The 15,400-nt window shown below is 42.5% G+C and overlaps 1 protein-coding gene across 1 annotated transcript in view; it reads right to left on the reverse strand.

The window, feature by feature from the left end:
- Positions 1 to 2,732: 2,732 nt before the first annotated feature.
- Positions 2,733 to 15,400, reverse strand: part of LOC144103818 (uncharacterized) — a 205,264-nt gene continuing 192,596 nt past the window's right edge. Inside the window, exon 17 of the mRNA XM_077636519.1 lies at positions 2,733 to 3,157. Coding sequence (XP_077492645.1) covers positions 3,085 to 3,157 — 73 coding nt within the window. The 3' untranslated portion in view covers positions 2,733 to 3,084. The remainder of the gene's footprint in view (positions 3,158 to 15,400) is intronic.

A 15,400-nucleotide genomic window follows, 5' to 3' on the forward strand; every position in this document is an offset into this window, starting at 1 on the left:
TTCGACGGTTGTTAAAAAAAAAGCGACTTTTTCAAGCTGCCAAAAATTCTGCCTCTGTTTCCAAATGGAACAAGTACTTTGAATGCCTCCGGGCTTATACAAATCTTTTGAGGCACTCCGAAAAGAAATTTTTCCATAAATACTTGCATAACATCATTCGCAATAACCCTAAGAAGTTCTGGAATATCCAGTTCCCAAACCGTAACTCGCCTCAAAATATCACCTTGCACGACCAAGTTGGCTCGCACGTCCCCGCAGATCGCTGTGCCGACGTCATGAACACCTACTTTTCTTCAATTTTTACTAGGGAATCAGTCCTCAATGTACCCAGCTATCCCAGCGGTAATTTCAGCCAGATGCCTCCAATTTCAATTTCAGTCGAAGGCATAGCTAAACTTATTGATAACTTGAAGCCGTCAAGCGCTACCGGGCCGGACGACATAACTACCAAGATTCTTAAAGGTACATGAGATATTTCATGCAAAATATTACAAATCATTTTAGTCAATCAATTTCAAGTTCCGCAATTCCAAATGACTGGGCATTAAGTAAGGTTGTCCCGATTTTCAAGGCTGGTGACCGTTCTGATCCATCGAACTATCGACCAATTTCATTAACATGTATTTCTTTTAAAATGCTGGAACACATCATATACTCACAAGTCTGCTCTCACCTGGAAAGGAATTCCTTCTCTTTACCAGTCGACACGGTTTCCGCTCTCGATTTTCGTACAATACCCACTTTTCAAGTTTACTACCGACCTTCACCTCAACTTAGATTCATCATTTCAAACTGATATCATCTACCTGGATTTCTCTAAAGCTTTTGACCGGATTCAACACCAACGTGTTATGGCTAATCTCTCCTCTCTCTCCCTAGATCCATTAATACTGTGATGGACTTCTTTCCTCTCAGACCACACCCAGTTTACTATTGCCGGCAATCACCGCTCCAAAGCCTCCAAAGTTACTTCAGGTGTACCCCAAGGCTCTGTCCTTGGACCACTCTTATTTCTTGTGTTTATGAACGACCTTCCTGCAAACATCTCTTCCTCAATTCGCCTTTTCGCTGACGATTGCGTTCTTTATCGCCGCTTAACTGCCACCTCTGACTAGAGACTCCTCCAAAAAGACCTCGATATAATAGAAACCTGGTGCACCACCTGCCTGATGAATCTAAACATATCCAAATGCAAGAGCATGCAAATATCCCGAAAGCATTCCACCTTTAGCTATTCATACTGGTTAAACTCCACTGCCATTTCACGTGTTGAATCATACCGATACTTAGGTGCTGTTATCACCGACAAACTCAACTGGTCTGAACACATCACAAAATTAGTGGCAGAGACATCCAAAACACTTGGTTTCATTAAGCGTTCCCTTTCTTTATCCCCCAGTTCCATAAGAAAAGTTGCCTACGAGGTGTACGTTAGACCGAAACTTGAATATGCCAGCTCAAAATGAAGCCCTCACCAGCAATATCTAATTGAATCACTTGAAAGCACCCAGAACCGGGCGGCTCGCTTCATCTGTTCCCAATATGATATACGGGTTAGCGTTAGTGCCATTAAATCATTCATTAACCTTGAATCAGCGCATCGAAGGAAGATTTCACGGCTGTGCCTATTCCAAAATCTATATCATAATCGCCCTGACCTGAGAACATTCCTTTTAGTACCACTTGAACGAACATCACGTCATCTTTTCAATTATATGAGCGTGCAACGCATACCTGGTTCGACGAAAGCATTTAATGTCTTTCTTACCCTTGGCCATTGAAGAATGCAACTCGATTCCTGAACCTGTAGTCTATGAATCCATGATTTGGGCCAGCATGAACTTTGGGACACAAACGAAGAGAGACACATGGAACACGGAACACACAGTGTGTTCCGTGTTCCATGTGTCTTTCTTCGTTTGTGTCTCAAAGTTCATGCTGGCCCAAATCATGGATTCATACCAACTGGCCCAGAAAAATGCCATTTTGCTGTAGTCTATGAACGTGACACCTCTAAATTCAGGCAGCTGATATCAGCTCACTTTGCCAAATAAATTTTTATCAGTAAACATTTCCAGGTTTACTCAGATACCAAACGCGAATTTTGCTTTGTAGCTGTTCCCTGCGCCCATGTATTGGTCATATTTTCTGCTTTGTATTGTGTCTTTTTTTCTTCTTTTCTGTGTTTGTAACAATGCTGCATGTAAACCTTTGTATTGATTTGTAAAGATATGCGAAAATTAATCGCATGGGTGTTCTTTTTGTCTTTTTTTCGTTTTTTTTTTCTTTTCAATAACCATGGTTTCATAAGAATGTGTAACGTTACTTGCCTCTACGGTTTTTATTTCTCTTTTATATGACCACGTGATTACTGTACTTGTTATCCCCTCCTTATGTAATGCCCAACCCAGGGCCCTTAAGCGATAATAAATGATGATGATGATGAGAAAATGACAAGAAGTGACCTAAAGGTGTTGGGGTGACTCGCACGCTATTACCTCCGAGCCATTGGCGTTTTAGCTCTTCTTACACCCTTACACCCTTCAGGAAAAATGCATGCAGTGGGTTCATAATTTGTTCCCACATTTATTGCTTTTCTAATGTGTTCATTAAATTTGCCATTATAATGCTTACATAACGTAATATACCTGCTTTACTGAAGCTCTTCATAGCAGTAGACAGGCTGTGCGCCAAAGAATAATATTTATTTACAGGCAAATCACAATAGTCTAGAAATGTGGAAAATTTTTATTATCAGAACAAAGACGTCCACAAAGCACAAGAAACTTCGCCAATTAATTCCTTACTGCCATCCAAGGAACGAATGCACCATGCCTGCTTTATTGGTGCCATGGTGCTGCAAAAATAAAATTCAATTACAGTTACCTCTACCTCCTATTTTTTTTCAGAGGAAACGATCAAAAATTCATGCCTCTGCATCATTATAAATCAGGTTGAGGAACTTACACTGAGACACTAACTACCAGGAATAGCTTTTACGCAAACTAGGTAGCTTATGCTGAACATCCATAATCTTGACAATTTGGCAGTTGAGTAAACCGCAGTGGTGAGCCTGCTGAGTAGTCATCCTTCTTCGACGAACAGGTTCTCCGCCATCTTAGGATTTCCTTCGCAGAACGGCATGCATGGTGCGAATCTGAATTTTACACAAAAACAGTACATTTAATATCAGTTTACATTGCTCAATGATTTTTATAAAATGCCAACATACTTCTCATTAATGATGTGCGATATTATGCATGCTAACGCAAACGGAGAGAATAAAATATGCCCATATGGCGAGCAAGTTCCAGCTGTTATTCCCTGAACCATTCCAAGGAGGCCATTGTGAGTTCAGAAAAGATAGCTCTAAACGGCATTATAAAAACGTTGTTTGAGCTAGAAAGCTACCTTTTACGAAATTGATTGAAGGTGATCATGCCATGCAATTACTTCTGCATGAATTGCTAAAACTAGTGCAAACCACTGGCCATGCTGGAGATTAAACTGACTATAAAATGCCCAAAACACCACAAGAGGCGAAAAAAGAGCGCACATCATAATGCTTTATAATCACACCAACGACAAGTCAGGTTTAACATTCACTGTGACAGAAAAAAAAATAGTATCTGCGTCAAAGAAAGCGATGCAACCCATGTCTTCCATGTCTACAGCAAGTAAACTCAAAAGCTATTAAGAAATATTTGCACAAGGTCACTAAACTACTTCGCAGCAAGCCGCCTGGCCAGTTGGTGCCTGATTCTTGGCAAAACCGCGCAGGGTAACCGGACACCGACGATATGACACATATACAGCGCTGACTAACAACTGAAGAATTTATTGCTTTGCTCGTAATAAATACAGGAAGCATTATCTAAAATACCGAGAATGAAGGTCATGGAATCATTTTTTGTGATATCTGTCGTGATTATTTTCTCAGATATATTCGCGGACTATATCCGTGACAAAGTTTTATTAACATTAGCGATGATGTGCTAAAGCAGGTTAGAAATTCGTATATGTGATTTACACCTCATATATCTCGCGCATGAGCTATCGATTATATTTCCTAAGAATTTTACAACGTTGAAAACGCGGAATGCATTCACTCTAAAACAAGTGTCTTGCTTGCTTGCTGCCATATCCTATCTTTGTTGCCGAAATGCTCCATTAGACGAATGTTGACAAGCCAGACTTTTTTCCCAACATATAATGATCTGCATGACAAAGGGATTTTGTAAAACAAGTCACTGTCACATGCTGTGAATTTGTCTCTTTGCTTCTTACACCGGGCCGTCTTTGAAGCACCTCTGCTGGGTTCGGTGCATACTAAGCTCACAGCAGCTCGCCCGACCACTTTCTTTAGCGCGTGGCTGACACCGTGCACATATGGCATGACAGCTAACTTCCATTCTTCTTTCTGAAGCCTCGTTGGGGTAGATCGGCAGATTTCTTTCACTACCTTGAAGCCAAGGCTACAGATGAGGTCATCTGGGAAACTAGCTTCACGTAACCGTGTCAGTTGGACCTTGACACTTTCCTGCTGACGGTCAATACACTATCTATTTAGGGCATTTTTCAGTGCGTCTTCTGTAGCCACAGCATTTTTTTCGACTGCGGAAGACAACACAAGCACATATGGGCCTCTCCGATGTACAGTCATAGATAGAAAAACTGAAACTGTACCTCCACTGGCATTTCTTTCGTCAGCTAAAAGTTGGCTAAACTTCGGAGTTCTTAAAAATGTCAACAATGTCCTTGTGTTGCCGTTAGTTAGCTTGTGGATTACTATGAAGTCGTACACAAATCGAAACGTCATTATCATGTTCGTGCCACGAAAAGCTCCAATTAGTTGGCGATCTTGACAGGCAGGTCAGCAGAAGGAAACTGAGAACTGGTGCAACGCAGGAAGCGGTGCATACTCCTTGCCACTGAATGTACAGAACTTTACACAGGTAGATAGCAAATCAATGGTTAACAACTCCACGAATCCATCCGAATTAGCTCCGCACTGGTTAAGGAATCGTACTGCTCACATAGAATCAATGCCTTCTCTTATCTCAAACAAGGCGGCATGTGGCAGCATGCAAGTCCTTGATTACAATGAAGTAGACACTTCTTCTGGACAGCTGTTCGAAAGAATGCAGATATTTCTGAGTTCTTTGCCAGTAAAAGGTCTTCCACATTGAGCAAAGAAAGCAATTCTTGCAGAGACTGCTCTAAGGGTTGCTGCCACGATCCTTGTTCAGAGACAATTACACCAAAAGGTCAGTTATCCTTGTGTGTTTCTGCCGCAAAGAAGGCATAGGCCCTCACCCTTTTACACAGCCAGCCCTAGTTTGATCAAGGTTTAGGCTTGACGCAAGTTTTCGGGCTTCGTTTTTCAATGTTTGGCACTTGGCCTTATTTTACAGCTTGCACAATTCCTTCACAATGGCTTCATTTGTTTTCACAGAAAGTAGCTGAAATTAGCATGCAACCCACCCGGCAAAGGTGCTTCAAAGACAGCCCCGTGTAAGACGAAGCAAAGAGACAAATTCACACTATGCGACAGTGGCTTAGAGTACAAGATTCCTCTGTCATGAGGAGCGTCATATGTTGGGAAATAAGGTCGGTGAGTCAACATACATCTAATGAAACATGTCCACAACTCAGACAGAACATGGCAGCATGGTAGCAAGACACTTGGATTATTAGTGCATTCCACAATTCCGAGACTATAAAATTCTGAGGAAATATAATCGATAGCTCGTGCGCATATACCAGATGTACATCATACGCAAGAATTGTTCAACCTGCTTTAGCACATCATCAGCAATGTTCACAAAAAAAGAAATCATCTGGATATGTAACCACAACAGATGTGACCGAATGACGATCCCATGACTTTCCTCCTCTGCATTTTGGATGATGTTTCCAGTGCTTATTTTGAGCAGAGCAATAAATTCCTCAGTTGTTAGTCAGCGTTGTATCTGTGTATTGCCTGTGTGCTATTACCCAGCGTGCTGTTTTGCCAATAATAAAATACTGTCACGCATCCTAAAGACACGAAGCCTAGAACTGGAAGACGACAACAAGGGGTTCCAAGCAGATGTTTCCTTTCTGCACCCACTCTTGAATAAATACATACACATAAACGTATGCAATCGGAGATCACAAATGCTATTTGAAGCATCATAATTTTCACAACAAATAAGTAAGTCAAATCTTTTACTTCACGAGATCTGGTTCCCTTTCTTTAAGGCATACATGCACCGTTTAGAGAACAAAAGTACAAACTAGATGAATAGAATATATCATCCATAATATTAAAACAGCGCTAAGCAACAAAGGCCAAGAAAGATAGGAACATCCACAACCGCGCTGATCTTACGACTAAATTTTATTTGAAGTAAGCATGTCAATTTATACATACACCAGAACTACGCACATGGGCATGGTCAAACACAGATGTACTTATTAAAAATGCAAATCAATATAACACCGCATCAAAGGCTCGAGCAGTTATCACCGTTATGATATCCCCCGTGCAACAGGCTGATTTCCTTGGAGGTTATGGTTACTGAAGGCGTGCTGACGCGACTGCTTGTCTTTCTGGTGATATGGAAGGCCTCTGCTATCTCCCTTGTGCGCCGATCATTGTGCACAAACAACACTTCCGCGTAGACAAAATACGGTGTGCATTTACACGTGAAACAATGCTTGGCTAGGCTCGTCTCTTTTTTTTCCCAAGGAATTGGCGTGCTCCATGAGGCGTACATTAATACATTGGTCGGTCTGACCTATGTACGTAGAACCACAAGACAACGGGATCTGGCAGACAATGCCAGTCCTGCACGGGACATATTGATTGACATGGTTGATGTTACACATTTTCCTCTTCCTATGTCCTTCGCTTTTTCTTTGTACTGCGGCTCCTACTTTACACAGTTTATTAGGAGCTAAAAAAACAAAAACTCCGTACTTAGCCACCACTTTTTTAAACCGGCGCGACAGGTTGTGAATATATGGCATGACAATAACTCTCTTTCTTTTTGACTAGACTGCACATCTGAAATGCGCTCAGGGGACTTCAAGGCTTTTAATACTTTATCTGCACTTGACACAGTAACCGAGTCCGGGCATCCTGCTTCCCTGCACTTGCGCACTTGGGCTAGGAGACTGCTGCTCATATGATGAAAACAAGAATTATTTACTGCCATACTTAAACAACTTTGCGATAGGATTACCGGGTCTCTGCGGTCCTGGTATCCATTCTCTAAAGCTCTCGATTTCAATTGCGAGAAACGCCAGCAAGCGATCCAGCTCGGACGCAGTCGGAGCGACGTCTTGGCCATAAGTTTCTGTGCCAGTTCAACATTATTTATGGTACTCCAGGACCATGGCACGCCGTAGCGTCCGGAGAATACCGCAGAGCATCTAAAAAAATCATGTATTGCGCACACCCATAGGCTTAGCCCTCTGATGTTGGCATGTACTTGGTCGTGGAGCTTACGGAGTCCAGTCGTTTCCGTCGGTGAACGAACGGGCGGCAACATGAGAAGCCCGGAGGAGAAATATTCCTGCGCCAAACGTGTCTTGTCTCCGAAGTATTTCTTGAGCATGGCAACTGCGCCCTCACAACATGCTTCGATTGTAGGAAGGCCAGCGATGGCCGAGGCTGCATTTCCTTCCAGGAACAGGGGTAAATACCGAAACTTCTCCGTGCAGTGAGAGCAAGTTTTTATCTGTAATTTCCTCGGATTGTTCCCAGAACTCGCTCCAGCGGCTCAAGTCTCCAGAGAAAGGAGCGATGGTCAGCTTCAGTAACTTGGCCTCAGGTCTTTCTGGAGATGCGGCGACTACTCGACCAACAGCTCCGGAATGTGGGGTCACCGTGGACGAAAGACGGTTCTGATAACTGAGAAGTTCGGTAGGGTGTGCGTCGCGCGGTCTTCATACTCAGCTTAAAAAGTTGAGTGATCGCAGATATGGAGTTCGGGCTCATCAATAATCCTCTTCAGCTCCTCGTTTTTTGCCTTCAGGCGCTCGTAGAAGCACGTCAGTTGGCTGTGTGCCGGATAATCGGAAAACAGAAGAGCACTGGCCTCGTTGATAAGTCGTGTGTTCTGCGCCTGTCAAGGCGTCCACTTGGATTTCAGCCTCTGCACGGGTAAGCAACGCTTGGAGCCCTCGGAAGGTCCGGAATACATTCCCACTCCGTCTCTCGGGTTTCAGCCTGAAAATGTTGAGCATGGGTCTCCGGCAGGCACCCAAACAGTGAATTGTTGGACGTTTAGAAGGGGGCTTTAATGAGTGCGCCCTAAACCAAGATGGAGTGCAGAACGTCCCAGCGAGTGTCGTGGTTATTTTCGTTGCTGCCTCATATGCGATGGGACATACCCACGATGGGGGATTGGTCAGGGTTTGGTGCAGATTCAAACAGGAAAAAACTCAGCCAGGTTTGTCTCAAGCGGCTCAAAATTATAGAGGAATCTGAGAGTAAAAGAAAATCACGAATTCTGAGAGATCTTCAGGAACTCGTAATAAAGACGGAGAAACAAAGTAGTGTGGGTGGAATACATAAATTTTAAAGAATTAATCAGAAAAAATAATTTTGAGAGGAAAGTAAATGCATCGAGAAGTTAACACAAAAATCTCCCGGTTTCAATAATATACTTGTGAAGAATCTGACACACCTGCCTAATGGCATGCCCTTTGACGGCTGCACCGAAGGAGAGGAGGACGAGCAGAGTAAACGGCAGCCCTAATTGAGCGAGAGGATTTTTCAAAAACCGAACTCTCTGCCGTGCAAACCGCCGGCAGTAGAGAATGAAATGATCTATCGTTTCAACATCCAGGCATGACGCACATAGGTTCGACTGCTTGAACCCAGACCGGCATAAAAAGGTTAAGGCGAGGAATCCTGCAGCACAACAGCGTCATGGGCGGTGGCGGCGGTGGTGGAAGGACGCTCTCCTTATCTTGAAATTTTTTTTCTCTTTTCGCATCTGCAGGATGATTTCTTGCTTTTGGGAAGGCCGTGATACACTGTTTGGTGTCTTGCTGCAGTCCTTGGGTCTGCGACTGTCTCCTGCAGAAAAGTGTTCTTCAACGTCCTCTTTCTTCATCCCCAGACATTCAAACTGCTGGTGACACTGGAACTTTGCGCCCTGCTTGAAGTCACCGACAACGCAGAATAGTGTTCGCGCTCCTGGCGGAAGAACTGGTACTGCTCACACGCGCGGTGGCGGCTGTGGTGGTAGGACGCTCTCCTTATCTTTAATTTTTTTTTTCATCTTCGCATCTGCAGGTTTGTAAAATTATTTATTTCCGTCTCTAATGCTGCGTTCCTACTACCACCGTTGCCCCCGTATTTGTGTGCTGTGCTTTTGTTCTGTTCCGTGATTTTATTGGTAAGTTCTGAGTGCTAGCGAAGGGTTGTGGACGAGTATTTGCACCTGTTGGAGTGCTGGTTGTGGCTGCCACGTCAGTCCTAAAATGAGCCGCTACCAGACGACGGACGCGTCTTGAAGTGCAGCGAACTTGTGAGCACCACTGCTGTTGCCTTCATCTTTAGCGGTAGTACCTTTTGCACTTCGTCTATGATGTCAGAGAGCGATGGCTGCCTTGCCTGCAGCAAGACATTTCCAGACAATGGCATATTGCATGCTCAGAATGCTGCTATGGGTACCACCTTAGGTCCTGTTCGGGAGTCACAAAATCAGCATATAAAGGCTGGAATGAGGCTGATAAAAGGAGCTGGAAGTGTCAAACCTCTGTCATTTTGGCCGCTAGAAGTGCCAGGGGTGCACAGAAACAGAAACGTGAGGATACACAGGGTCTTGAAAAAGTGCTTGCGGAAATGAGTCGCGTGATATCAGAACTCTCAGATATTAAGGGCAAGGTGGAGACATTGCTGCAGATGAGGGTCACAGTTCACAAAATGGAGCAGTCAGTTCAGCATCTATCAGATTGTTACGATGACGTGATCGCAGAAATGAAAAAAACACACAAGCGAGATTGCTGACCTAAAGAAAAGAGTCGAGTCAATTGAGAGCGACCATACTAAACAGGAAATCCAGAGCTTGCGGCAACAAGTGAAAAGCTTGGAACAGTACAGCAGAAGTCAGAACCTGGAAATTCATCGTTTGCCCTCAAGTGATAATGAAAATTTTCTCTCTGAAGTCAATGATCTGGCTAAGGAAATGGGAACTGACAAACGCTGATGTTGAAGGCCTGCATAGGCTTCCAGAAAAGAAAGGTAAAAAACCAGTAGTTCTTGTTCTCTTCGTCTCACGTGTCATGCGACACTACACGATGTCAAATAGGGGTGTTCTGCAGGACAAAAATTCCGAACCGTTCTTTCTGGACAATCTTACAGCAGAAAATAAGAGACTGTTGTGGGCTATGAAGGTTATGGCAAAAGAAAAAGGTTATCAATACGCTTGGCAAAGGGGCGGCAAGCTGTTTGTGTGGAAGGTGTCAGGCGCACGGGTCATCCGCATTCAGTACGATGAGGACCTTGATCTTATAGTATGAGCTGCAGCGCCTTTTGAAACGTGCCATCTGTTTATCATCCCTTTGCACTTTGATGGCTAGCCATTGCGACGACGTGTATGACGATAGTGTGTCCTTCAGCTCTGTCCTGCGCAGTACTTCTTTTAACCGTATTGATGATGTGTCCATTTGTCATGTCAGCATCAGAAATTTGAAGAAAAAACAATTTGACATTGCTACAGCTCTAGATTCACGGGATCATTGTTTTGATATGCTTGCTTTTACGGAGACGTGGTTCTCTAGTGCACATGATGCAGTTAACATCAAAGGTTACCAGCCTGAATATATTTTCCGAAATTACCGAAGAGGTGCCGGAATTTCACTCTATCTAAATAACAAGCTGCAGTATGATGTAATACCAGAATTCTCACAAATAACTGATCATCATGAGCCGTTGACTGTCAAATGTTCGGGGTCAATATTTGCCACAGCTTATCGCCTACCTTCGGGCAATCTTGAAGAATTCATTCAATTCATTAGTAGTCTTCTTGCATACGCGTCTGTATTATGTGTGCTAATTGTCCTGGTTGGAGACTTTAACATCAATCTGGCAGTACGAAGTCCACAAACAGAACGGTTCCTTGATGTGATTGAATCATTTCAGTGTACGAATGTTATCCATTTTCCAACGAGATTAACACCACATATTGAAACGCTGATTGACTTGTGTGTCACCAGCCATGTCCCAGAAAATGTTTTTTTCGGGAATTCTTACCTTTGAATTGAGCGAGCATTTGCCAATATCCTGCTTTTTGCCATGTGTACAAAAGAGAAATAGTGCAGCCGTGCGCCTCCTGTTGTTTGTCGGAAATTTATTCCAGACACCATTGATGCTTTTCGGGCCTTGATTGAAGCAGTGCAATCGAATTGCGTATATAATGAAAAAAATCCCAGCTTGTCTTACGGTATCTTTTTACGCAGAATTAAAGACTGCTACGGTGAAGTATTTCCACTAGTACAGCTCAGAAAACACAGAAAATCCAGGAAGCCATGGGTTAAGTAGAACTTTTTGCTTAGCTACTTGGTGCATGTTACAAAGAAAAGAAGCGCCACTAGAGACAAGACGTAAGAAGTGACACGGACAAGCGCTTGTCAGTGTCGCTTCTTACGTCTTGTCTCTGTTGGCGCTTCTTTTCTTAGCCATGGGTCACTCACGAGTTATACATAAGAATTAGAGACAGAGATAAATTATAACACGTTTATTCGCTCCAGAGACTTAGGCAAACTATTGGAATACAAGAAATGTCAAAACAAGTTGAACTCAGACCTTAAGAAAGCCAAGACTGATTATTACAAAAGAAAATTCACATCAGTATATAATAATCCTAAAAAAATTTGGGAAGAAGTTAAAAGCCTTATGGGAAGCCCCAATAATACGATTCCTAGCACACTAATGCTTAATGGTACTGAATACTGCAATACTTCGCTCGCGCAAAAATTTAATGACCATTTTTTGAACGCTGGTGCATACCCAACACTCTAGTGGCACTGAAGAGAGAATATAAAACTATATGCGTGCTGAAAGCTTGAATTCTATTTTTCTGAACCCCTGCACGGAAACTGAAATTTTCTCCTTCCTTGCGTCCTTAAAAAGAAACACAGCAGTTGGGGCTGATGACCTCAAAGTCGAGCCGATCATAGCCGTTGCTGATATTTTATGCGCTCCTTTACGTCATATTTGTAATGAAGCTTTAATTGCGGTGTTTTCTCTGTTAACATGAAGATAGCCAAAGTCGTAGTTATACATAAAGGCGGTCGGCATGATGATATAAATAATTAGCACCCTATTTCAGTGTTGCCTGTGTTCTCAAAAATTTTAGAGCGTGTCCTGAAAATTCGTTTAACGAGCTTTCTTGAAGACAAGAAGGCCTTCGCCGATGAGCAATACGGTTTTCGTGAAAATAAGTATACAGAAATGACACTACTGAATGCTAAAGAAAAACTGTTGAGTAATTCCGAGAATAAACTATTTACTATTGGATTGTTCTTAGATTTCAGAAAAGCTTTCGTCTCAATTAGGCATAATATTCTGTACCGAAAAATCCCGTTCTACAGCATTCAAGGAGTAGCGCTCACATTGATTCGAACGTATTTATCTGGAAGATTACAATACACAAAAATTATTGGTTTTCGTTCTGAGTTAAAAGAGATAACATATGGTGTTCCGCAGGGTTTTATACTGGGAACCTTGTTGTTTATTATCTACATTAACAACTTTACACGCATTCAACATACCCCTCACTCAATTATCTACGCTGATGACACTACCTTGTTTTTCCGTGGCAACAACTTGGGCCATGTCATGTTGCATGCCGAACGAACACATGGTTAAATGAATTGTGCACTTGGCTGAGGGTAAATCAATTGCAATTAAATGTTAGTAAAACAAAATACGCAATATTCAAACCAAGAAATAAATCTGATGACGAAAACATCATTGTTAAATATACTGACTCTGTAAAAGAGGGTTTCTAGTTTAAGAAAAAATTGAAGTTGCTCTTTCCTGTTTTGTAATTTTGCGATTACTTGAGTCTAGTTGGTACTGATTCTTTTTTGTTGTCTGTATATTTATACTCCAGTGCCTGTTATCAAATTTTCTAATTATTTTTGTTTTTTAGTTATTATCTGTGTTGCATTTATGATTAGACAGTTCGGGCGTAACGATGTCATGTTTTTGTTTTTTTAACATTATATGTCTTTCTCTCTTGTCTCGTGATCAGGTTTGATACCCTTAAGTGCGCTGTTCTTTTCTTGAAAATGATTGTTTTTTTGTAAACATGATTTGCCGTCTAGTCACCAGTGTCCAGATGTGTAAGCCGGGGTGTAGGCCTCGTCAGGAGGCACGCTCTGTCTGCCTCCTTTTGCCTCTCCCCGGGGGCATATTGTAATATGGCCGAATAAACTTTCAATCAGAAAAAAAAATTCTTGGGCATTTACATTGAAGAGCACTTGAGCTGGACGCCTCGTAGAGGAAGATACATGCTAGTGCATGCCGATCTGTTGGCATGTTGTACAAAATTAGGTACCTGCTTCCTGCCTGGCTTAAGCGCCGATTATACTACACACTTGTTCAATCATATTTCAATTACTGCTTACTAATCTAGGGCCCTACTGCCAAGTCTAACCTTGACAAATTGATCCTTCTTCAAAAACGAGCTATGCGATGCATCGAAAACCTTGAGCGGCTGGAACACACGTTCCCGGTGTTCCTAAAACATAACGTCCTAAAAGTAAACCAGTTATATGAGCTGAAACTTGCTACTCATATTAGGACCGAAATCATGCGAAATCCTTCAGTGATAACTTGAGCCAGTCCAGTACTACACAGTAAAACTTTCAAAATAACTTCTTCAGACTACCCGCCATAAGAACTAGCTATGGTACTCAAACACTGTCGTATTTAATCCCCAACTGTATAAATACACACCAACCTCTTCTTAACATATCACAGCAATGTAGAGCACTCAAAACGTTCAAAAATGCCTTCAAAACGTACATACTGTCAAACTCAAAGCTTTAAGCATACATGTTTTTAAAACCAACTAAACTTTATGTTGGATGTTTTTTTTTTGTTACTGCATTAGCACTTGTATAATGTTGTAATCCTTTGTACATTTCTGTGCATTGTACGGGTGACAGCGCCCTCGTCAGGCAGAGAGCATTTGCCTTTTGCTCTGTCATCCTAGACCGTCTGTGTCTGAAAGAATGTTACAAATAAAATAAAAAATGGTGTATTTGGCAACGTTCATAAAGGGACCTGGCCAGCGGGGTGAGGTTCTAACGACATGGGCAACATGCTCATTGATGGCTGATTTCGTTAAGAAATCGGCCATCGAATTTGAAGTAATGCCACGGTGCCCTGGCATGCACTGAAAGCGCACCTCTTGGATATGACATGGCACAAAGTACATTATAAATCGGTACAAGAGACAAGTTGCTGAACTTTCTAGTGCTGCCAAGTCGATATGCTCTCTCACGCTCATCATTCCACACAGGGAGGGCTGTTTGTTTTTGACCGTAGATTGCACCGTGAACACGGAAAGCTCAGAGGCCCCTAACACGAAATAGAGAACGTGGTTAGCGCGATTCAAGTTATCAGATAATCCAATAGAGGAGAAAGAGGACTGCCCAAGTTTTTTGAAAAGTGTGTGGTTTACAGATTTTTGTGGAGAAGCAGTCGCCCTCAGGGGAGAAGCTGCTATGGTGGAAGTGATCGGAAAGTGATCACTGGAAGTACCACAATCCATTGTAGACCACGAAGAAACCCTTACCCCGTTCACTACCAATGTTAAATCAATGACAGACCGAAAATCAGAACGCATGGAAGTAACTCCTGGACTGTTACAGCAACGCACGTTCCTTGCCGACATCCATTACCAAAGAGGCTGCCCACATTCATCAGAACGAAACCTCCAAATTACGTAATGAGAACTGAAAACACCAGCAATCACCACTCTATTGTTAGACCGCAAAAGAACATTTAAATGATCTCTGCTGTGGACACCCGAAAGAAAGCAAACATTTGCAACAGTAAGGGGAGCACACTGTGGAATTGCGATATCGACAGCCAACAATTCGATGTCCGTTCTTTGAATGGGGTGTGACACATGCTCCCGATGTAAAAATTTAGAAGAAATTAATGTTAAGAAGCCTCCACCGCGGCCGAAATTGCGATCGGCTCGGAATACCCTAAAATATTTTAGAGTATGACCTAATAGGAGTAAGCCAAGTTTCTTGAAGTAAAATTATGTGTGGGGTGAACTGCGAGACGAGGTTTTGTAAATCGCGAAAAGAAAATGCGACTGAACGGCAATTCCACTGTAGTACTTTTATCCCCTCCATTGTTACTGTAAAAGCAGAT

Source organism: Amblyomma americanum, chromosome 9 (assembly GCF_052857255.1).
Source record: "Amblyomma americanum isolate KBUSLIRL-KWMA chromosome 9, ASM5285725v1, whole genome shotgun sequence".
Taxonomy (NCBI): Eukaryota; Metazoa; Arthropoda; class Arachnida; order Ixodida; family Ixodidae; genus Amblyomma; species Amblyomma americanum.